The sequence below is a fragment of the Rana temporaria genome, chromosome 9 (genome assembly GCF_905171775.1).
Source record: "Rana temporaria chromosome 9, aRanTem1.1, whole genome shotgun sequence".
In the NCBI taxonomy this organism is placed as follows: Eukaryota; Metazoa; Chordata; class Amphibia; order Anura; family Ranidae; genus Rana; species Rana temporaria.
Window position 1 is genome coordinate 168,283,430 of NC_053497.1, and position 23,911 is coordinate 168,307,340.

Sequence of the window (23,911 nt, forward strand, 5' to 3'; positions counted from 1 at the left end):
GACCCGCGATCAGCTGTGCTCTGACGTACGAGCACCGGAAGTGACGCGGGTCCGATTTTTTCACAGGTCCGAGGAAATTTCACATCACCGGAAGTGACGAAGATCCAGATCCTGCATAGGTCTGTAATGGGGAGTCGCGTCGTGACGTTCCCCATTCTCCATTGGCTAGATTTGCCCGCTTATCCAGCCTTGTTTTCAAAACTGTCCAGTAAGGCGGCGAAAGGGCTGCGCGTTGATTGGCGGAGGCGCTAGGCGGGACTTTTGTCCGTGTTAGCCACCGCCTTGTTTAAATTTGAACTCAGGGACGGGTGACCGGTTGACGAATCGGAGCGGAAGGGTAAGTACCGGGTCCGGGGTGGACAGGCGAACGGTCGCTGTTGTTACACGGGTTACATATCTTTTATAGTACAAAGGAGAGGTTATGTAGTGCCGTCAGCAGCTGTGGTGCAGTACAGAGCGCTGTAACTGATATACATACAGTAATGGGAAGTCCATAGCACAGCAATAGGAATACACTGTAGGGTGACGTTTCTTACCTGCAGAGCTTACAATCTACTGGCTCACCTCTTAACCCTTTCACTGCTAGATCCCTGTTTTGCACATGTGTTTAACCACTTAAGACCCAGACCAATATGCAGGTTAAGGACCTGGCCCCTTTTTGCGATTCGGCACTGCGTCGCTTTAACTGACAATTGCGCGGTTGTGCGACGTGGCTGCCGAACAGAATTGGCGTTGTTTTCCCCCCCCCCACAAATGGAGCTTTCTTTTGGTGGTATTCGATCACCTCTGCGGTTTTTATTTTTTGCGCTATAAATAAAAAGAGCGGCAATTTTGAAAAAAATGCAATTTTTTTTGCTATAATAAATATCCCCACAAAAGATATAAAAAAAAAAAACACTAATTTTAATTTTTTTTTTTTCTTCAGTTTAGGCCGATACATATTCTACCTATTTTTGATAAAAAATCGCACTAATCGTTTATTGATTTTGGTTTGCTCAAAATGTATAGCGTTTACAAAATAGGGGGTAGTTTTATGGCATTTTTATTAATAATAATAGTAATAATAATTTTTTTTACTCATCGTGACTGTGACGTTATGGCGGACACTTGACACATTTTTGGGATCTGTGTCTGTCTCTCTCTGTGTCTGTGTCTCTCTCTCTGTGTCTGTCTCTCTCTGTGTCTGTGTGTCTCTCTCTCTGTGTCTGTGTCTCTCTCTGTGTCTCTCTCTGTGTCTCTCTCTGTGTCTGTGTCTCTCTCTGTGTCTGTGTCTCTCTCTGTGTCTGTGTCTCTCTCTGTGTCTGTGTCTCTCTCTGTGTCTGTGTCTCTCTCTGTGTCTGTGTCTCTCTCTGTGTCTGTGTCTCTCTCTGTGTCTGTGTCTCTCTCTGTGTCTGTGTCTCTCTCTGTGTCTGTGTGTCTCTCTCTGTCTGTGTCTCTCTCTCTGTGTCTGTGTCTCTCTCTCTGTGTCTGTGTCTCTCTCTCTGTGTCTCTCTGTGTCTGTGTGTCTCTCTCTCTGTGTCTCTCTGTGTCTGTGTGTCTCTCTCTCTGTGTCTCTCTGTGTCTGTGTGTCTCTCTCTCTGTGTCTCTCTGTGTCTGTGTGTCTCTCTCTGTGTCTGTGTGTCTCTCTCTGTGTCTGTGTCTCTCTCTCTGTGTCTCTCTCTGTGTCTGTGTGTCTCTCTCTGTGTCTGTGTGTCTCTCTCTCTGTGTCTGTGTGTCTCTCTCTCTGTGTCTGTGTCTCTCTCTCTGTCTCTCTCTGTGTCTGTGTGTCTCTCTCTCTGTCTCTCTCTGTGTCTGTGTCTCTCTCTCTGTCTCTCTCTGTGTCTGTGTCTCTCTCTCTGTGTCTGTGTCTCTCTCTCTGTGTCTGTGTCTCTCTCTCTGTGTGTCTCTCTGTGTCTCTCTCTGTGTCTGTGTCTCTCTCTCTGTGTCTGTGTCTCTCTCTCTGTGTCTGTGTGTCTCTCTCTCTCTGTGTCTGTGTGTCTCTCTCTCTCTGTGTCTGTGTGTGTCTCTCTCTCTGTGTCTGTGTGTGTCTCTCTCTCTGTGTCTGTGTGTGTGTCTCTCTCTCTGTGTCTGTGTGTGTGTCTCTCTCTCTGTGTCTGTGTGTGTGTCTCTCTCTCTGTGTCTGTGTGTGTGTCTCTCTCTCTGTGTCTGTGTGTGTGTCTCTCTCTCTGTGTCTGTGTGTGTGTCTCTCTCTCTGTGTCTGTGTGTGTGTCTCTCTCTCTGTGTCTGTGTGTGTGTCTCTCTCTCTGTGTCTGTGTGTGTGTCTCTCTCTCTGTGTCTGTGTGTGTGTCTCTCTCTCTGTGTCTGTGTGTGTCTCTCTCTCTGTGTCTGTGTGTGTCTCTCTCTCTGTGTCTGTGTGTGTCTCTCTCGTTACACTTCCACTGTGCGGCTCGTTTTGCACACAGTGGCCCCGATCCACGTCTTCTGGGGTCCCTCGGCGGCTGTTATGGCTCCCCCTCTGCAAGAGCTTTCCACCTTCATGCGAGCGCACTCGCATGGTGGAAAGCTCTTGTGGGCGCGCTCCCGTGATACAGCCACGACCATAGCCACCGGCTGTATCACTCGGCCCCGAGTGATAGCAGCGCCAGCCAATGGTTGCGCTGCTATCAATCCGTCCGACCTAGCCAATCAACGTCCAGGCTGGGAACCGAAGGGGATGAGCGTGGGACTTTTGAGGGGTGAGGTAAGTAAAACGGGGGGGGGGGGGGGTTATTACCTTGATGCATAGAATAAAGTGCAAACATACTCAAATGAACTCCGTACATAATAAAGTGCTCTGTGTGTGACACGGTGATTGTAAATGTTTTTATTTGATTAACCACTTCACGCCCGGCCTATAGCCGATTTACGTCCGGGAAGTGGTTTTGAAATCCTGACTGGACGTCCTGCAGGATTTCATGCCACGCGCGCCCGTGGGGGCGATCGGTGATGCGGGGTGTCAGTCTGACACCCTGCATCTCCGATCTCGGTAAAGAGCCTCCGGCGCAGGCTCTTCACCACGTGATCAGCCGTGTCCAACCATGGCTGATCACGATGTAAACAGGAAGAGCCGTTGATGGCTCTTCCTCACTCGCGTCTGACGGACGCGAGTAGAGGAGAGCCGATCGGCGGCTCTCCTGACAGGGGGGGTTCGCGCTGATTGTTTATCAGCGCAGCCCCCCCCCTTGGATCGCCACATGGACCACCAGGGAAGCCCACCCTAGACCACCAGGGAAGCAAAAAAAAAAGCATTAAAAAAGATGCCAATCAGTGCCCCCCCACAGTGCCCATCCATGCCCATCTGTGCCGCCTATGTGTGCCCATCTGTGCCGCCTTTGTGTGCCCATCTGTGCCGCCTATGTGTGCCCATCTGTGCTACCTCATCAGTGCCATCTCATCGGTGCCCATCAGTGTCGCCATATCAGTGCCCGTAATTGAAAGAGAAAACGTACTTATTTACAAAAAAATTAACAAAAAAAAATAAAAACGTAATTTTTTTTTCAAAATTTTCAGTATTTTTTTAGTAGTTGCGCAAAAAAAAACGCAGAGGTGATCAAATACCACCAAAAGAAAGCTCTATTTGTGGGGGGGGAAAGGACGCCAATTTTTTTTTTTCACAAGAAGACGCCAATTTTGTTTGGGTACAGTGTAGCATGACCGCGCAATTGCCATTCAAAGTGCGACAGTGCTGAAAGCTGAAAATTGGCCTGGGCGGGAAGGTGCGTAAGTGCCTGCTATGGAAGTGGTTAAACTAACAAACATGTTATACTTGCCCCCTCTGCAAGAGTTTTACACAGAGCAGCCCAGATCCTCCTCTTCTGGGGGTGCCCTGTCAGCGCTTCTGGCTCCTCCCCTTCATCAGGTACCCCCCACGGAGAGCTGCATTCCATGGAGGCACCCATGCGAGTGCGCTCACGAGTTCCGCTGCTGCGTCCTTTCACACAGACCGCAGGACTCTGCACCATTCTCCTGCGTCACTGAATTTGATTGACGCAGCGGGCGCCAATTTGTTCCTTCAGAGCCCTGTGCCGTGAACGGCAGCTCCTGCGTGCGTGCATGCATGGGAGTGATGTCATCGCTGCTCGGGCCAGTCGCAGAGCTGCAGTCCACTAACCCGGAAGCAAGACGGGTGAAGATTGCAGCGCCTGCAGCTCTGACGTCTCGATGCTGGAATGCTTAGTTTTAGACCCCTTTCACACTGAAGTGTGTTTACAGCGTTTTAGCGTTGAAAATAGCGCTATTAAAACGCTTTCCATGCATCTCAATGGACCCTTTCACACCGAGTCCTTTCACACCGAGTCCTTTCAGCAGCTTTTGGGCGCTGAAAAAAAACGTCCCTCTCCATTGAAATGAATTTAAAAGCGCTGTAAAAACGCCTTACCCTTTCACACTGAGGCACTGCAAAAATGCCCTAAAACGTTGGGGTCTTATCGGTGCTTTACCAGCGTTTTTCAGGCGCTGGCAGTGTGAAAGGGCTCTGAAAGACTCTGGCTTTCACATTGGGATTGCAGATGAGGCTTAAAGGGGCCTTAAAGTGGAAGTAAACCCCCCTATCGTTTTCAGTCAAGGAAGCTGCCATCTTTGCCTCTGTTTAATCTACATCTGTCATGATGCTGTACATGTAATCAGTTATGACACCAGCCATTAGATGATTTGACAGTTTGGTTGAGAGCGCAACCAATGGGGAGTGTTGCATTTCTGGCACATTCCAGAAATGAAACTGTTTTATGGATGGTTTTACTCCTGCTTTAACCACTTAAGGACCGGACCAATATGCAGCTAAATGACCCAAGGGGTTTTTACAGTTCGGCACTGCGTCGCTTTAACAGACAATTGCGCGGTCGTGCGACGTGGCTCCCAAACAAAATTGACGTCCTTTTTTCCCCCCACAAATAGAGCTTTCTTTTGGTGGTATTTGATCACCTCTGCGGTTTTTATTTTTTGCGCTATAAACAAAAATAGAGCGACAATTTTGAAAAAAATGCAATATTTTTACTTTTTGCTATAATAAATATCCTCCAAAAACATATATAACATTTTTTTTTTTTCCTCAGTTTAGGCCGATACGTATTCGTTTACCTATTTTTGTTAAAAAAAAATCGTAATAAGCGTTTATCGGTTGGTTTGCGCAAAATTTATAGCGTTTACAAAATAGGGGATAGTTTTATTGCATTTTTATTATTTTTTCTTTTTTTTTACTACTAATGGCGGCGATCAGCTTTTTTTTTTCGTGACTGCGACATTATGGCGGACACTTCGGACAATTTTGACACATTTTTGGGACCATTGTCATTTTCACAGCAAAAAATGCATTTAAATTGCATTGTTTATTGTGAAAATGACAGTTGCAGTTTGGGAGTTAACCACAGGGGGCGCTGTAGGATTTAGTGTTCACTTTGTGTGTGTGTTTACAACTGTAGGGGGGTGTGGCTGTAGGACTGACGTCATCGATCGAGTCTCCCTTATAAGAGGGATCACTCGATCGATACGCCGCCACAGTGAAGCACGGGGAAGCTGTGTTTACATACGGCTTCCCGTTCTTCAGCTCCAGGGAGCGATCGCGACGGAGCCGCTATAAACGAATAGCCGCGCCGTCGTCCCGGATCGCTCCCCGAGGGGATCCGACCGCCGCATGTAGCGGGGGGGGTCCCGATCGGACCCACGTCTAGGCAGGGACGTACAGGTACGTCAATGTGCCTGTACGTGCTATTCTGCCGACGTACATATACATGCAGCGGTCGGGAAGTGGTTAAGGTAAGTTTATCATAATGTGCTTGTTTGCAATGCATACTAGCACATTATGACATTACCTTGCAGGGTTAGAAGGGGTGGAAAAAAAGAGCGTCCAGTGGTTTACAAACAGCAAGTCTTTTGGAGTGAGGGAGAAAACCTAGGTAAGCTCAGGGAGAACATACAAATGCCATGAAGACAGTGTCCTGGCTGGTATTCAAACCTAGGACCCCAGTGCTGCAAGGCAGAAGTGCTAACTACTAAGCCACTGTATCTTATCCATGGGCTGAAAGAGAACTCAATCATTTCACTTGCTAATCTTGTTAGAAATGATTGCTGTGTATGGGAAATTGGAGTTTCCAATGGATGAGTACACATTGTTGGTAAAGAAAGGTTAATGCCTTGTACACACGATCGGAATTTCCGATGGAGAAAATCGGACTGACTTTTTCCAACGGATATTCCAATCGTGTGTAGCCCCGTCAGTTTTTTTCATCGGAAATTCCGATGAGTTCCATCGGCGTTTAGATATAGAACATGTTATATTTTTCTCTGAGATTTGGTAAGGCAAAAGCCCGATATGTGTACGTGGCATAAGTGACCTCCTTATTCTTATGATTCATTTTTTTTTTTTTTTTTCTCATTAAGGATTCCATATGGAGACTTCATTGCCAAAGAAGCAACCGCCATCCCTCAAGATGTCCCGTCTTCCTGTGCCACCCAACAGGAAGAGGCAGCTGTGCGATGAGAACCAGGAGCCGATGTCGCGGGTAAAGCCAGACCTAGGGGTTTGTTTCATGTTTCTGTTTTTTTTCCTAGTGTGCTCGGGATTGGTTGGGGAATTGTATTAATACTTCTTATTCGCAGTAAGTGCTGGGGGTTGTCACAGGCGGCAATTTTTCACCAATGGCATCCCATTCTGGTGACTTCTCCGCAACCCTTCTTCCTCTTTGGGTGATCCTTCTCTCCGGCTTCAGGCTAGTGAACAGCAGCACCTCCCTGTTCCTCCAATAGGAATACAGAAAGCCTCTCTACCACTTGGACCACTTTTGTAATACCATTCATACTTCATAGATGACTTTGTGGTACCTCTTTTTTGCACCCGCACCAACTGATTAACCAATCCGGATACTCCTTCCATTTAGGACTGTTAAACTCTTGAGGATTCACTCCCCTCCTCAACTGTTATCCCCTGTAAGTCAAGACGGGCAACACAATGGCCATGGCATGCCTACATCACCAAGAGCCAGGCAGCTGCAAGAAACGTATCCTACAGCATTGAGTGGGCTGAGCACTGTGGTCCATCTGTTTTAACCATTGACATACCAGGGGTGGATAAAACGTTGTAGATTTAGGGGAAAGGCTCCTTTAACCGAGAGGAGTTTTTTCAGGACCTGTAGCTTATGGGGCTGTTATAAGGCCGTGTTCACACACCACATAATCTTTTGGGACTCGCACTGATGTCAAATTGTAAGCAGTGACTGTCTCTGTGCATCCACTGCGTTTAACCTGAAATTGATGGGACTGCCTACCAGTGTTGATTCCGTCAACAAAAAAGTTTTCATCAGTGGCATTTTTGCAGTAACGAAAAATACACCACATTTTCGCCCACCAACGATGACGATCAATTCCGGGTTTTGTTAATGAATGCAATGGTGAGGCAGGGACATTCACCGTCATGATCTAACTTCCTGTTTCCACGGAGCTCTGCCTGCTTCTGCTCCCAGCAAGCCAGCAACTGTGCAGCCAGCATTACAGGCCTCTGAGTCCTCAGACAACCATCCAGAGCAGTACTGTTCATTACCGGCCTCCTAACAGAGTCCCACTCACAAGTCACGATTACCACTGTCCAGAGAGCACTCACTGTGAGTGTGAATGTGTACATTACAATTACAGGCCTGAGGCCTCCCTGCAGGCCACTGTCCATCCGGAGCAGTGAGCACTGTGTGTGCGCATTACAGGCTTCCTCTGACAACTGGCATCCAGGGCACTGTGTATTATAGGCCTGCCGGAGACCACCGTCCAGAGCACTGTGCAGGATTACAGGCTTCCCTCAGACCACCGTCCAGAGCACTGTGCAGGATTACAGGCTTTCCTCAGACCACCGTCCAGAGCACTGTGCAGGATTACAGGCTTCCCTCAGACAGGGCTGTGGAGTCGGAGTCGAGGAGTCGGGGGAAATTTTGGGTACCTGGAGTCGGAGTCGGCAAACAATGCACCGACTTTCAACTCCTACTAAATTTAGATTGGAATAAAAATAAAAAAAAGCAAGTTTAAATGTCCCAATTCACAAAAAGTTATAATTAATGACTACTGTAAGAATAAAGACCAATGCATGCAGTGCCTCACGTAACCGCAAAACGAACAGGTTAAGTGACCGTGAAGAAGCATGCTTTTCATGTGCTTCACTATATGGCACGCAACGCACAATTAGGAGCTGCAATACTTATACTTTCCATAGTGTTGTGTTCTGCTTTTACAGGGAACGCATGTTAGAGAACCAGTAAGTGTCCAAATAAAAAAATTCCAACAGGAGTTTTATAAAGCACTAAAAAGTTGAAAAGTATGATCGCTCATCAAAACTTACTGTTGAAGAAGCCATCCTTGTTTATCCAGAGATCGTTAGTGATGTGGCCAGAATAGTATCTGCAATGCCACCCACCCAAGTCAGTGTCGAAAGATTATTTTCAGCCCTAAAAATGATAGTCTGACTTAAGAGCCTCTATGAAAGGATCTGGCAGAAGCAATTCTCTTCCTTAGAACTCTACATTGAATTGATTTGCATTTGCTAAGCCTATAACTACATTTCAAGATTAATATAAACCATTTCTAGGTTTTACAGATTTTGTTTTTGGTTCATTATAGATGAGCTTTGTTTTTCTTCTAAAACAACCAAATAATGTGGTTTGTATTTTTGAGCTGGTAAAGATCCTGTTCCTGATGTTTATGCCTGCTGCTACTATCCAGCCACTTGATTGTTTTCATTGTGTTTGTCTTTTGCTTAAACTGTGCAATACAGTAGACTGTTGGCTTCCCAGCCAGTAGTCCTGTGGTAGGTTGCGTTTCTTTCCCTCAAGGAATGTATAAAATACATTCGCATATTAATACAGAGGAGTCGAAGTCGGGGAGTCGGAAGTACATAAAACTGAGGAGTCGGAACATTTATCTACCGACTCCACAGCCCTGCCCTCAGACCACCGTCCAGGGCACCGTGCAGGATTACAGGCTTCCCTCAGACCACCGTCCAGGGCACCGTGCAGCATTCCAGTGAATTGCAAAAGCTCATATCATTGCATGACCTGCTGCTGCTTTTTGAGGAACATACTAAAACCCTCCAGAGTGACACCATGTCCCTACCCTGCTTGATTTACTCGGCCACCTTCTTGAGGACTTTAGTCGAACACTAGCTACCAACACCTTGCCACAATTGCACAGACAATGAGAGAGAATGTAAACCAGCGATGTACTTCACTCTTGGATCCAACTTATGTGTTCTCGTCAGCTGCTTGTTTTGTCAACCCTACTGTCTGTGAAGCCCTTGTTGATGTGGCAGATGAGAATATTCAGGAACTGCTTTAAAAAAAGAAAAGGCAGAGCATGCCGCAAGAAAATCCACATTGCCCCACAGAGTATTCAGTGTCACAGGTGACCTCTCTAGAGGGTGGCGAAATGGAGCAAGGGTCATGTTGGCATGAAGTGCTTTCCTTAACCAGTTCCCGACCACCGCATGTACATATACGTCCACAATATGGCACGTACAGGCACATGGGCGTATAGGTACGTCCCCGCCTTACCTCGGTTCGGGGGTCCGATCGGGACCCCCTCCGGTACATGCGGCGGCCGGGAACGGTGTACGGGAGGTCCGGGAGGAGGGGGCGGCTATTGGTTTCCAGCCGTCCCCTCTCGATCTCCCTCAGCGAATGAGAATGCAGCAGAGCCCTCCCTGCCTGTGTAACTGTAAACACAGGCAGGGAGGAAGTGACGTTTTCTCCCCTCTGGCGGTCTTTTCGTTTGATTCCAGAGGAGAGAAGACGTCAGTACTGTGAGTTGCACCAACAGCACACTGACACAGCACACATAGGCACATAACCCCCCCCGATCACCCCCCCAGCACCCCCAGATCACCCCCTGTCACAGTGTCACTGATTGCAGTGATCATTTATTTTCTGATCACTGCTTTTAGTGTCAGTGTGACAGAAAAAAGTGTCAGGGCAGTTAGGTTTAGGCCCCTTTAGGTCCAGGGTAGCCCCCTACCCCCCCCCCAATAAAGGTTTAACCCCTGATTGCCCCTAAAGTTAACCCTTTCACCCCTATTGCCAGTGTCACTAAGCGATCGGTTTCTGATCGCTGCATTAGTGTCACTGTTGCCGCTAGGCAGTTAGTTTTTTTTGAGGTTCGCCGCCAGGTTTATATAGCGTTAGGTACCCCCATAAATAAAGGTTTTAACCCCTGATTGCCCCTAGAGTTAACCCTTTCACCCCTATTGCCAGTGTCACTAAGCGATCGGTTTCTGATCGCTGTATTAGTGTCACTGTTGCCGCTAGGCAGTTAGTTTTTTTTGAGGTTCGCCGCCAGGTTTATATAGCGTTAGGTACCCCCATAAATAAAGGTTTTAACCCCTGATTGCCCCTAGAGTTAACCCTTTCACCCCTATTGCCAGTGTCACTAAGCGATCGGTTTCTGATCGCTGTATTAGTGTCACTGTTGCCGCTAGGCAGTTAGTTTTTTTTGAGGTTCGCCGCCAGGTTTATATAGCGTTAGGTACCCCCATAAATAAAGGTTTTAACCCCTGATTGCCCCTAGAGTTAACCCTTTCACCACTGATCACTGTATAAGTGTCACTGGTGACGTGGTTAGCCAGTTAGTTATTTAGTTATTTTAGGTTCGCCACCAGGTTTTTAGAAAGCGTTAGGTACCCCCATATATTACCGAATAAAGGTTTTAACCCCCTGATTGCCCCCTAGTTAACCCTTTCACCAGTGATCACCGTATAAGTGTTACGGTTGACGCTGGTTGGTTAGTTTGCTGTTTATAGCATCAGAGCACCCGCCGTATATAACCCAATAGGTTTAACCCCCTGATCACCCGGCGGGTGATATAAATTTAATTTTAGCGCCAGTCAGGGTCTGCGTCACCCCAGGCAGCGTTAGGTTAGAGCCAGTACCGCTTACACCCACTCGCTAAGCATACACCCCCCTTAGTGGTATAGGATCTGAACGGATCGATACCTGATCTGATCAGATCTATACTAGCGTACCCAGCAGTTTAGGGTACCCAAAAACGCATTGTTAGCGGAATCAGCCCAGATACCCGCTAGCACCTGCGTTTTCCCCCTCTGCCCAGCCCAACCCACCCAAGTGCAGTATCGATCGATCACTGTCACTTACAAAACACAAGACACATAACTGCAGCGTTCGCAGAGACAGGCCTGATCCCTGCGATCGCTTACAGTTTTTTTTGAAGCGTTTTCTACATTTGCTTTTCTATAGTCAGGTGCTTTTTTTACCTGTGAATCCTTACCATTGTACCACTAAATTTAGAGTCCAAAATGGCAAACCGAAGGTACAATGATAAGCAGGCCTTTGAGTTCATGTGCATGTCAGATAGTGAAGAGGAGGAGGTCACGCATCTGACAGATTCTGGCTCAGAATATGAACCCATTTACGACAGCGGCTCCATGTCAGATAGCTCGCACGACGAAGTTGAGGTCCCTGCTAAGGCCAGGCGTACCCGATCCCATTCTGATGTTGTTGAGCAGCAAGAACCGCAGGACCCTCGTATGGAGCAGAGATCCAGTACTAGCGCCGCTATTCCTTCTGGTGAATTGGCAAGCACCAGCGGCCTAGTACACCCTGGTCGTTTATCCAGCACTGCAGTAACACTTGGTGACGTGGCGAGTCCCATAAGTGCAGTTGAAGCTGGCGATGTGGCAAGCACAAGTAGTGTCCCGCTGCCACCAAGAAAAAGACAGAGACAGGCCCGTCGTGCCCATAGTGCCCTTCCTGTAGAATTTGCCTATCCTGATTGGGTCCCCACCACTTCTACAGCACCTGTACTTCCCCCATTCACTGGCCAACCCGGTATTCAGGTGGATACAGCGAACTTTATGTCACTTGATTTTTATTCGCTGTATTTCACGGAAGATCTCTATAGATCTATTGTGGACCAGACCAATTTATATGCTGGTACTTACATCGCCGCTAACCCCCAGTCTCGCCTTGCCAAAGAATGGAAACCTCTCGAGGTTTCCGAATTTAAGACCTTTCTGGGCCTTACCCTCAACATGGGCATACACAAATTTCCGTCATTGCGGATGTATTGGTCCACACATCCCATTGACCATATGTACATTTTCTCTGCTCACATGGCCAGGAGACGATACGAGGCGATCCTGCGGTTCCTGCATTTCAGTGACAATGCACTTTGTCGTCCACGTGGAGACCCTGAATTTGACCGGCTCTACAAAATTCGGCCCCTCGTAAACCATTTCAACGAACGTTTTGCAGCCTTGTTTAATCCCCAGCAGGTTGTATGCGTTGATGAGTCCCTGATTAAATTTGCTGGCCGCTTGTCTTTCAAACAGTACCTTCCCAGCAAGCGTGCCAGATACGGGGTCAAGCTCTATAAGCTCTGTGACAGGGCCACAGGCTACACATGGAGCTTTAGGGTTTACGAGGGAAAAGATAGTCAGGTAGAGCCGGAAGGATGCCCAGATTACATGGGGAGCGCTGGCAAGATTGTTTGGGACTTGGTGTCACCCTTATTCGGAAAGGGGTACCATTTGTATGTGGACAATTTTTACAGCAGCGTGCCACTTTTTAGCCACTTATTTGATCAACAGATTGGAGCATGTGGCACCGTGCGACCTAATCGCCGGGGCTTCCCCCAGCGGCTTGTAGATGCCCGTGTTAGGCCGGGGGCGAGAGCCTGCTGCAGATGTAAAAATTTGCTCGCTGTGAAGTGGCGGGACAATAGGAATGTTTTCGTTCTTACCACCCTTCACGCAGACACGACAGTCCAAATTCGTACGGCGACTGGTGTTGTGGAGAAACCCCTCTGTGTCCACGAATATAACCTTAATATGGGAGGGGTGGACCTCAACGACCAGTTGATGGCGCCGTATCATATTGCCCGTAAGACGAGACGCTGGTACAAAAAAGTGTCTCTACATTTATTTCAATTGGCTCTACTGAATGCTCATGTCGTATACAGAGCTTCAGGACGGAATGAATCCTTCCTTCAATTCCAGAGGGATATCATCACAGAACTCCTGTATCCAGGCGGTATTGTACCTCACCATCTCCTACCAAATGCAGTAAGCCGACTGCATGAGAGGCATTTTTCTTATGTCCTCCCGAGTACCCCTACCCAACGAGCCCCCCAAAGAAAATGTCGTGTCTGTACCAAGCGCGGATTTAGGCGTGACACCCGTTATTTTTGTCCCAAATGTCCTGGCAATCCTGGTCTTTGTATTGGTGAATGTTTTGAACGCTTCCACACACACGTTAATTATTAGTGTAGGGTGAAACATTTCACAGGCTAGGCACACTCACACAGGGTCTCCCAAGATGCCATCGCATTTTGAGAGACCCAAACCTGGAACCGAAAAGTTGAAGTTACAGTTCACAGTTACAAAAAAAAGTGTTAAAAAAAAAAAAAAAAAAAGTAAAAAATAAAAACACACAAAAAAATATAAAATAAAAAAACCAAAAATAGTTGTCGTTTTATTGTTCTCTCCCTCTCTATTCTCTCTCTATTGTTCTGCTCTTTTTTACTGTATTCTATTCTGCAAAGTTTTATTGTTGTTATGTTTTTTCATGCTTGCTTTTCAGGTATGTAATTTATTTTACTGTTTTCAGGTACGCCATTCAGCTGTTGCGCGGACTTATTTATCTTGACAGCAACAGCGTTTGCTCCCACGATATATAAAGCCGCGACTCCAGTGCTGTAGGAGGTGATTTCACCACCACAGTTAAAAAAAAGAGCATATATGCCGAAGCATGCGGGCAGCAGGGGCGGAGGAGCGATTTTGCTCCTAATGCCGCGTACATACGGTTGACATTCCTACGGAGGCTTTCCCGTGGAAAAGTCTGACCATGTGTACACGGCATAGAAAAGTCCGACCGTGTGTACGCGGCATAGAAAAGTCCGACCGTACGCGGCATAACTTTTTTGCGGGAGGATGCCCCCATGCTTTGGCATATATATATATTTTAGGCACAGGTTGCGTTAAAAAATGTTTTATTTTTTACTATGTTTTTTTATAGGTATTTGCTTTGCAGGTATGGTATGATCTTACTGTTATACTGGAATGTTACTTTGTTTTAATGTTAACCATCATTTGCTTAGCAGGTACGCCATTCAGTTGCAGTGCGGATTTATTTAGCGTGACAGCAACAGCGTTTGCTCCCACGATATATAAAGCCGCGACTCCAATGCTGTAGGAGGTGATTTCACCACTACAGTTCAAAAAAGAGCATATATGCCGGAGCATGGGGGCATTAGGGGCGGAGGAGCGATTTTGCTCCTAATGCCGCGTACATACGGTTGACATTCCTACGGAGGCTTTCCTGTGGAAAAGTCTGACCATGTGTACACGGCATAGAAAAGTCCGACCGTGTGTACGCGGCATAGAAAAGTCCGACCGTACGCGGCATAACTTTTTTGCGGGAGGATGCCCCCATGCTTCGGCATATATAAATGGTGCATGTATGCCCATCATTAGAAGTGGGTGGATGAAGGGAGGTATTCTAATGGTGGGCATACCCACCGATCAATCTTTTTTTTGTTCAGCCAACAGACTGCATGAAAAAAAAAAGATTACAATACATGTCCAACAAGAACCATCAACGTACTGGTATGTTGCAGGACTTTGAATGGTTATACCAGAATGATGCCTGCGGGTTTAGGCATCATCTTGGTATCATTCTTTTCAGCCAGCGGTCGGCTTTCATGTAAAAGCAGTCCTAGCGGCTAATTAGCCTCTAGACTGCTTTTACATTCAGTGGGAGGGAATGTCCCCCCCCCCAGATATAAACGGCGCCATTGAGAATATGGGAAAGCATTTTATCACACCGATCTTGGTGTGGTCAGATGCTTTGAGGGCAGAGGAAAGATCTAGGGTCTAATAGACCCCATTTAAAAAAAAAAAAGAGTACCTGTCACTAACTATTGCTATCATAAGGGATATTTACATTCCCTGAGATAACAATAAAAATGGTAAAAAAATAAATAAATGGAAGGAACAGTTAACAAATAAAATAAAAAAAGCGAAATAAATATATAAAAAAATAAAAAAATAAAAAAAAGCATCCCTGTCCCCCCCTGCTCTTGCGCAAAGACGAACGCAAGCGTCGGTCTGGAGTCATATGTAAACAGCAATTGCACCATGCATGTGAGGTATCACCGCGAAGGGCAGATCGAGGGCAGTCATTTTAGCAGTAGACCTACTCTGTAAATCTAATGTGGTAACCTGTAAAGGCTTTTAAAGGCTTTTAAAAATGTATGTAGTTTGTCGCCACTGCGCGTTTGTGCGCAATTTTAAAGTATGTCGTGTTTGGTATCCATGTACTCGGCCTAAGATCATAATTTTTATTTCATCAATAATTTGGGCAATATAGTGTGTTTTAGTGCTTTAAAATAAAAAAAAGTGTATTTTTTCCCCAAAAAATGCGTTTGAAAAAACGCTGCGCAAATACTGTGTGGAAATTTTTTTTGCAACACCTACCATTTTAATCTGTAGGGCCTTTGCTTTAAAAAAATATATAATGTTTGGGGGTTCAACTTTACTTTCTTGCAAAAAAATAATATGTTTTTATGTAAACAAACAGTGTCAGAAAGGGCTTTTTCTTCAAGTGGTTAGAAGAGTGGGTGATGTGTGACATAAGCTTCTAATTGTTGTGCATAAAATGCCAGGACAATTGAAAACCCCCCCAAATGACCCCATTTTGGAAAGTAGACACCCCAAGCTATTTGCTGAGAGGCATCTTAAGTCCATGGAATATTTTAGATTTTGACCCAAGTTGCGGGAAATATAAATATATATATATATATATATTTTTTTTTGCGCAAAGTTGTCACTAAATGATATATTGCTCAAACATGCCATGGGCATATGTGGAATTACACCCCAAAATGCATTCTGCTGCTTCTCCTGAGTACGGGGATACCACATGTGTGAGACTTTTTGGGAGCCTAGCCGCGTACGGGACCCCAAAAACCAATCACCGCCTTCAGGCTTTCTAAGGGTGTAAATTTTTGATTTCACTCCTCACTACCTATCACAGTTTCGAAGGCCATAAAATGCCAAAATAGCACAAAAAAAACCCAAATGACCCCATTTTGGAAAGAAGACACCCCAAGGAAACTGCTGAGAGGCATGTTGAGTCCATTGATTTTTTTTTTTTTTTGTCCAAAGTGATTGAATAATGAGAAAAAAAAAAAAAAAAGAAAAATGTGTCACTAAATGATATATTGCTCACACATGCCATGGTTATATGTGGAGTTGCACCCTAAAATACATTCTGCTGCTTCTCCTGAGTACGGGGATACCACATGTTTGGGACTTTTTGGGAGCCTAGCCGCGTACGGGACCCCGAAAACCAAGCACCGCCTTCAGCATTTCTAAGGGCGCAAATTTTTGATTTCACTCCTCACTACCTATCACAGTTTCGAAGGCCATAAAATGCCAAAATAGCACAAAAAAACCCCAAATGACCCCATTTTGGAAAGTAGACACCCCAAGCTATTTGCTGAGAGGCATGTTGAGTCCATGGAATATTTAATTTTTTTGCCCCAAGTGATTGAATCATGACCAAAAAAAATTAAAATAAAAAAATGTACAAAACATTGTCACTAAATGATATATTTCTCACACATGCCATGGTTATATGTGGAATTGCACCCCAAAATACATTCTGCTACTTCTCCTGAGTACGGGGATACCACATGTGTGGGACTTTTTGGGAGCCTAGCCGCGTATGAGACCCCGAAAACCAAGCACCGCCTTCAAGATTTCTAAGGACATAAATTTTTGATTTCACTCACACAAATCTTGAAGGCAGTGCTTGGTTTTCGGGGCCCCGTACGCGGCTAGGCTCCCAAAAAGTCCCACACATGTGGTATCCCCGTACTCAGGAGAAGCAGCAGAATGTATTTTGGGGTGCAATTCCACATATAACCGTGGCATGTGTGAGAAATATATCATTTAGTGACAACGTTTTGTATTTTTTTTTTTTTGGTCATTATTCAGTGACTTGGGGCAAAAAAATTAAATATTCCATGGACTCAACATGCCTCTCAGCAAATAGCTTGGGGTGTCTACTTTCCAAAATGGGGTCATTTGGGGGGGTTTTGTGCTGTTTTGGCATTTTATTGCCTTCGAAACTGTGATAGGTAGTGAGGAGTGAAATCAAAAATTTATGCCCTTAGAAATCCTGAAGGCGGTGATTGGTTTTCGGGGTCCCGTACGCGGCTAGGCTCCCAAAAAGTCCCACACATGTGGTATCCCCGTACTCAGGAGAAGCAGCAGAATGTATTTTGGGGTGCAATTCCACATATAACCGTGGCATGTGTGAGAAATATATCATTTAGTGACAACGTTTTGTATTTTTTTTTTTTTGGTCATTATTCAGTGACTTGGGGCAAAAAAATTAAATATTCCATGGACTCAACATGCCTCTCAGCAAATAGCTTGGGGTGTCTACTTTCCAAAATGGGGTCATTTGGGGGGGTTTTGTGCTGTTTTGGCATTTTATTGCCTTCGAAACTGTGATAGGTAGTGAGGAGTGAAATCAAAAATTTATGCCCTTAGAAATCCTGAAGGCGGTGATTGGTTTTCGGGGTCCCGTACGCGGCTAGGCTCCCAAAAAGTCCCACACATGTGGTATCCCCGTACTCAGGAGAAGCAGCAGAATGTATTTTGGGGTGCAATTCCACATATGCCCATGGCATATGTGAGAAATATATCATTTAGTGACAACGTTTTGTAAAAATTTTTTTTTTTTTTTTTTTGGTCATTATTCAATCACTTGGGGCCATAAAATTAAATATTCCATGGACTCAACATGCCTCTCAGCAAATAGCTTGGGGTGTCTTCTTTCCAAAATGGGGTCATTTGGGGGGGTTGTGTGACATCTTGGCATTTTATGGCCTTCAAAACTGTGATAGGTAGTGATAGGTAGTGAGGAGTGAAATCAAAAATGTATGCCCTTAGAAATCTTGAAGGCGGTGCTTTGTTTTCGGGGCCCCGTACGTGGCTAGGCTCACAAAAAGTCCCACATATGTGGTATCCCCGTACTCGGGAGAAGCAGCAGAATGTCTTTTGGGGTGCAATTCCACATATAACTATGGCATGTGTGAGCAATATATCATTTAGTGACAACTTTGTGCAAAAAAAAATCAGTTTGTCATATTCCCGCAACTTGTGTCAAAATATAAAATATTCCATGGACTCGACATGCCTCTCAGCAAATAGCTTAGGGTGTCTACTTTCCAAAATGGGGTCATTTGGTTTTTTTTTTTGCTATTTTGGCATTTTATGGCCTTCGAAACCTTGATAGGTAGTGAGGAGTGAAATCAAAAATTTGTGCCCTTAGAAATGCTGAAGGCGGTGCTTGGGTTTTGGGGCCCCGTATGCGGCTAGGCTCCCAAAAAGTCCCACACATGTGGTATCCCCGTACTCAGGAGAAGCAGCAGAATGTATTTTGGGGTGCAATTCCACATATAACCATGGCATGTGTGAGAAATATATCATTTAGTGACAACTTTTTGTAAACATTTTTTTTTTTTTTTTTTTTTCGTCATTATTCAATCACTTGGGACAAAAAAATTAAATATTCAATGGACTCAACATGCCTCTCAGCAGTTTCCTTGGGGTGTCTACTTTCCAAAATGGGGTCATTTGGGGGGGTTTTGTACTGCCTTGCCATTTTAGCACCTCAAGAAATGAGATAGGCAGTCATAAAATAAAAGCTGTGTAAATTCCAGAAAATGTACCCTAGTTTGTAGACGCTATAACTTTTGCGAAAACCAATAAATATACGCTTATTGTGATTTTTTTTACTAAAGACATGTGGCTGAATACATTTTGGCCTAAATGTTTGACTAAAATTTAGTTTATTCGATTTTTTTTACTTTTTGTTATAAGAAAAATCATTTTTTTTCAAAATTTACGGTCTTTTTGCGTTTATATCGCAAAAAATAAAAATCGCAGAGGCGATCAAATACCATCAAAATAAAGCTCTATTTGTGGGAAGAAAAGGACGCAAGTTTCGTTTCGGTACAACATTGCATGACCGCGCAATTACCAGTTAAAGCAGCGCATTGCCAAATTGTAAAAACACCTCTGGTCTTTAGACAGCGTATTGGTCCGGAGCTTAAGTGGTTAAAGTGAATCGAAACAAATAGAAATGTGTTTATTCTCCAGGTATTTTTAACATACTTGTTGGTTGTGCTTATTGCGATAGAATCAATATTTTCAGCAACCGTTTTAATTGTCAATTTAAATTCATAGGAAAAATGCGCAGGCTACAACAACAAATGCCGTTAGTATGTGGAACTATAAGCACCACCACTTTTTTTATCAACTTCTCTTAGCATTGACAATTGGAGGTAAATATCGCACTTAAAGACTACTAGTTCCAGGACCCTGACGCAAGGCTGCCCTTTTTGACAGTTACTGATCTATTTTTCTTTTTAGTGTGATATTTACCTCTTATCATTGTAAATGCTGAGGGGAGTTAATAAAAGGTGGTGACTTTTAAACGCACACTAATGGCATTATTGTAGACTGAGCACTTCGTTGCGGCCGTTTATTGCTTCAAGGGGTTGTACCGGAGTGGTGCCTGCAGCTGCAGAAAACCAACCCCCTGGTACCGTTCTTTAGAGTTGACAGTTGGCTTTCTCAGAAGCCGCTCCGCTGTTATTACAAGCAGCGGGAGGGGACCTTCCGCCATGTCGTCCCTCTGGGAGGCCCAAGCGCCCAGCTGGCAAGTCCGCCGGCTGGCCAAGGACCTGAACAAAGCCATATTGTAAATTGATTACTGGCATCCTAAAGGCGACCGTTTTTAAAAATGGAAAGTATTCAAACACGCTGATCTTGACGTTTTGAATACATTAAAGTGCAGAAGAGGGGTTTGGCGTCTTATAGACCCCCGATCTCTATATATAGAGTAACTGTCACTATTACTGTCACAAGGGATGGTTACATTAACGGTGATTATTAAAAAAAAAAAAAAAAAAGAATGGTGTAAAAGTTTAAATCTACTGATAATCTGCACCTGATATCGGCCTGAAAGGCGGCCATAAAATCTGCTCTGAAAAATTGGTCAGAAGTTCTGTTAAGTTTCTTGAACTGTTAGGCCTCTTTCACACTAGCGGACCATTCGTCCGTTTATTACAAGTCCATTTACAGACTTGTAATGCATCCCTATGGGATTGCGTCCGTTAGCGGATGGAGCATCCGCTAACGTCCGCAACCATCCGCGTCCGTCAGGATCTGTTTTTCGGATGGAAGAAAACCCTATTTTTCTTCCGTCCGGCGGAACGGATCGGATGAAGACGGTCCGTCTTCATCCGATTCCCTATAGGGGAGAGTGGAGAAGAGACAGGGCGGTCTCTGCACAGTGTGCGGGGACCGCCCAATGCGCCGACAGTTCATGTAAATGTGCACTGCATGGTGGCATCCCTGGGTTTTTGGGGTTTTTATTTTAATGTTGCATTTCTGTCAAAAGCAATATTGTAACGAAACTTGGTTTTGCTTAAAGATGCTGTATAGGGCCTAAATCTGTGTCTGTAGTGCATGTTAAAGCTTTATTAACCTAATTCACTTTTTCTCTCTTGACTAAATAGAGTTTTAGTTGACAACGTACTGGAAATTTACTTGACTAAATACGACAAACAATTGCAGAAGTCTAAAATGAAACTAAAATGCCATTTTGGTCAAAAGACTTAAAACTAAATCAAAATTTGCTGCCTACATGGGCATCCATGTAAAATATCTGCATCTCCATGCAGTTATACACGGCCTCACACATGCGTACTCTATAGTACATCTCATGTGAACAAGGCCTTAAAGTAGTAATTTGTATGTTGAAGTTTTTCGGGGGGGGGGGGGGGGGGGGGTTTGACTCAACTTTCAATCACTTGGCTTTCCTTAACTGTTAAAGTGGGTCTGAACTTGTGACGATTTGCTTTGTTTGAAGGAATATATAGAAATATTGAGCGACAACCTGTGCAATTTTATGGTATCTGAATTTGCAAGTTATCATCCGCTCACTCGGCTCTAGTTTTATGTTTACTGAGAAAGCAGAAAAGTAAACCTACTCTTTGTCTCCTCAGAAACGTCCGAGAACGTTATCCCCAGAGGCCGGCCCGTCAAAAGTTCGGGTGGCAGCGAGCATCGCCACCACCAGGCCCTACGTGGCTCCTGCTTTACCAAAACCTCAAGTAATCGGTAGGTGACATCTGCTTAAATCTGATCTTCACTGCATCTGAGCACTACACCTAAAACTGTGTGTGTGTGTGTGTGTGTGTTCATATATTTATTGTAATTTTTTTATTTATTTTTTTGACGGCACAAAAGTGTATCGCAAAGAAAAGTTTCTGAAACCAGAAGAAAAAATAAACATATAAAACAATACAAAGTCAGACATAGCTTTTCAGACTAATTGGACTCGTTAATGCCAAATACCCATGTATAGCATACAACATGTGTACATACAGATGGACCCACTGGTCTTATAGACTCTGCGCTTTCCCAACATATGCAGGGCATGGAGTTTTGTACCTTAACTACTTCTCCCCTACATGCAACTTATTTTTTATTTTTTTTCATTAATACTAACAGTGGAGTTGGCACAACTTTTTTTGTTTTATGTGATCAATGTCAAACATTAAAATTGCGCACACTCATGGTATGCTGCTAAACGTCGGTATTTGATCTCCCTAGGCAACACGACAGGTCTCGGAAATCTCTATGCCTCCGGAGGGCAGCGCGAAGGGGGACGTCCACTCCCGTCGCCACTAAGAACGATCAAGCGACTGAATAGCCGCTATGATTGTTCTTGTGGTGTTTGGAATCGCCGGCTGAAAAAACTATATCTGGAATTTGCCTGTAGCTACACCCATCATTCAGATATTGAAATCAATGGGACAGCGCTGCTATACCACCCGCAATGCGCCCCTTCAACAGCGGAATGCGGGCGGTTTTAACCCTTTCTCGGCCGCTTGCGGTGGTTAAAAGCACCCCGTTGGCAGCCGAAATGCGCCGCAAATCCGCCCATGGCATCGGCGGTAAAAATAGCGGCGTTTTACCGCTAACGCTATGGGCGGCTCAGTGTGAAAGGGGTCTAAGAAGCAAGATCTAAAATCTCTGGCAATGTTCATGATAAATGCAGCAAGACATTACGTTCCCTGCCACTGGAGGTCGAATGTTACAACAACAAAAAGAGTGGTTTCGTAGAATAAATAATATCAAAGAAATTATTAGCACAGGGAAAAAAAATAACTAAATTTACATCAATATGGTACAACCGGTTGGAGTTCAAAAACACCCCAGCCTATAAAGCACTCAACATATAATAGTTTAAACTATATCATATAGAAGTTCATACAATGAAGTCATAGACTCTTACTTCATTACTCGCCTCATACCACATACCCTTTTAGGGTGATTTTTTTTTTTTTTTTTTTCTTTCCTCCCTCCTCCCCATAAACATTCACATATTACTACTTTTATATCATATAATGAGAATTTCTATTTCTATGCAAATCACACGCATATTCCTACTAACATTGTCTTGTCAATAGTAATGTTCTAAAGTAAATTGTATTACATTGCCAATGTACTATTGTTAGATCTAGAAGACTATGTACTGTATATACTTGAATATAAGCCGAAGCACCTAATTTTACCACAAAAAAATGGGAAAACGTATTGACTCGAGTATAAGCCTAGAGCACAGGTGTCGAACACAAGGCCCGTGGGCCAAATCCGGCCCTCCAGGCCATTTCATGTGGCCCTCGCACATCCTGCAACTGCAGGAGAGCTCAAGCCCTTCTCTGGTCCTCCAGACCCTTAGTTTTTGCTTTCAAGCAATGCATCCAGCTTCTTCCCTGCATAAGGAAAGGGGAGTGCACTGTGATGTGGGGGACTCAACTTCTGATGGTGGGGTAGCTCTTGACATCTAATGTAAAGGGGATGCGCTGGACATCTAATCTTACAGATACAACCGGTCCTTTTGAGGGCAATCATAATGCTGATGTGGCCCACAATGAAATTGAGTTTGACACCCCTGGCCTAGGGTGTCCATCTGCTTGCCTCACTGTGTCCATGACTAGACTTGTGTTTTTAACATGGCAGTAAATGGAAGGGGTGCCCAGGTTTGAAAAATAAGTGCTCCCCGGCCGTAGGTCTCCTAGACGGCAAAATCTGCACACTTGTAGAGGCGAACAGGGGCTACATGTGTGCTAAGTAACGGGACCTACAGACGGCCGGTACCGGGTCCCCAAAATTGCCTGAGATATTACTGTTTAACATGGGAGTCTATGGAAGGGGTGCCCGAATTGAAAAATCGGTGCTCCCCGGCCGTAGGTCTCCCAGACAACAAACGTTGCACACTTGTAAAGGGAGAGTGGGGCTATGCATTTTCAGCACCATGAATTGCTGAAAAACTTGGCTTATACTCAAGTATATACGGTAATTCCTGCATTTTTTTTTTTTTCTCTCTTTTTAATCAAAACTTTATGGGGGGAAAAAAGGCTACTTATAAAACCGAATTGCTCATAGCAGGCCTAGCTTTTGAATAAATGGCCTCAAATTCCAATTCAAAAATGGGTAAAAAAATATACCATGATTACGCAGTTAAATTTGTGCACTGTTTGGTGTTGCAGGTCGGCAGTCTGTTGCAGTAATGCATTCAAGAAACAGAGCAAACTTATCAGGTAAGTGAACTCGTAGGTGGTGATTTTTAAATGCAACCAAAACTTTATTTTTTTAAATTCATGGTGTAGCGGGAAAGTAAATAACAACCAAGTTCTGTAAGCTCAGCACAGAGATGAATCTGGGGATTGTTAATGGGAACATTACGAGAAAATAGATCCATGTGTAGGCCAGTGTTTAACTTACCTGAAGTAGCTGTTGCTATGCGGAAGTCCCTAATCTGCCTCTTCATCCTCCGGTGGATCCTCTTCCTCCTCCTACACT

General features: G+C 44.7%; 1 protein-coding gene across 2 annotated transcripts in view; it reads left to right on the plus strand.

Annotated features, from left to right (window-relative positions):
- The first annotated feature begins 222 nt into the window (after positions 1 to 222).
- The window catches only part of KIFC1 (kinesin family member C1), a 67,755-nt gene continuing 44,066 nt past the window's right edge, over positions 223 to 23,911 (plus strand). Inside the window, exons 1-4 of one of the 2 annotated variants that reach the window (XM_040324953.1) lie at positions 223 to 337; positions 6,354 to 6,494; positions 21,046 to 21,160; positions 23,599 to 23,649. In XM_040324953.1, coding sequence (XP_040180887.1) covers positions 6,363 to 6,494; positions 21,046 to 21,160; positions 23,599 to 23,649 — 298 coding nt within the window. In that variant the 5' untranslated portion in view covers positions 223 to 337; positions 6,354 to 6,362. The remainder of the gene's footprint in view (positions 338 to 6,353; positions 6,495 to 21,045; positions 21,161 to 23,598; positions 23,650 to 23,911) is intronic. The other variant, XM_040324954.1, reaches the window with a different exon arrangement.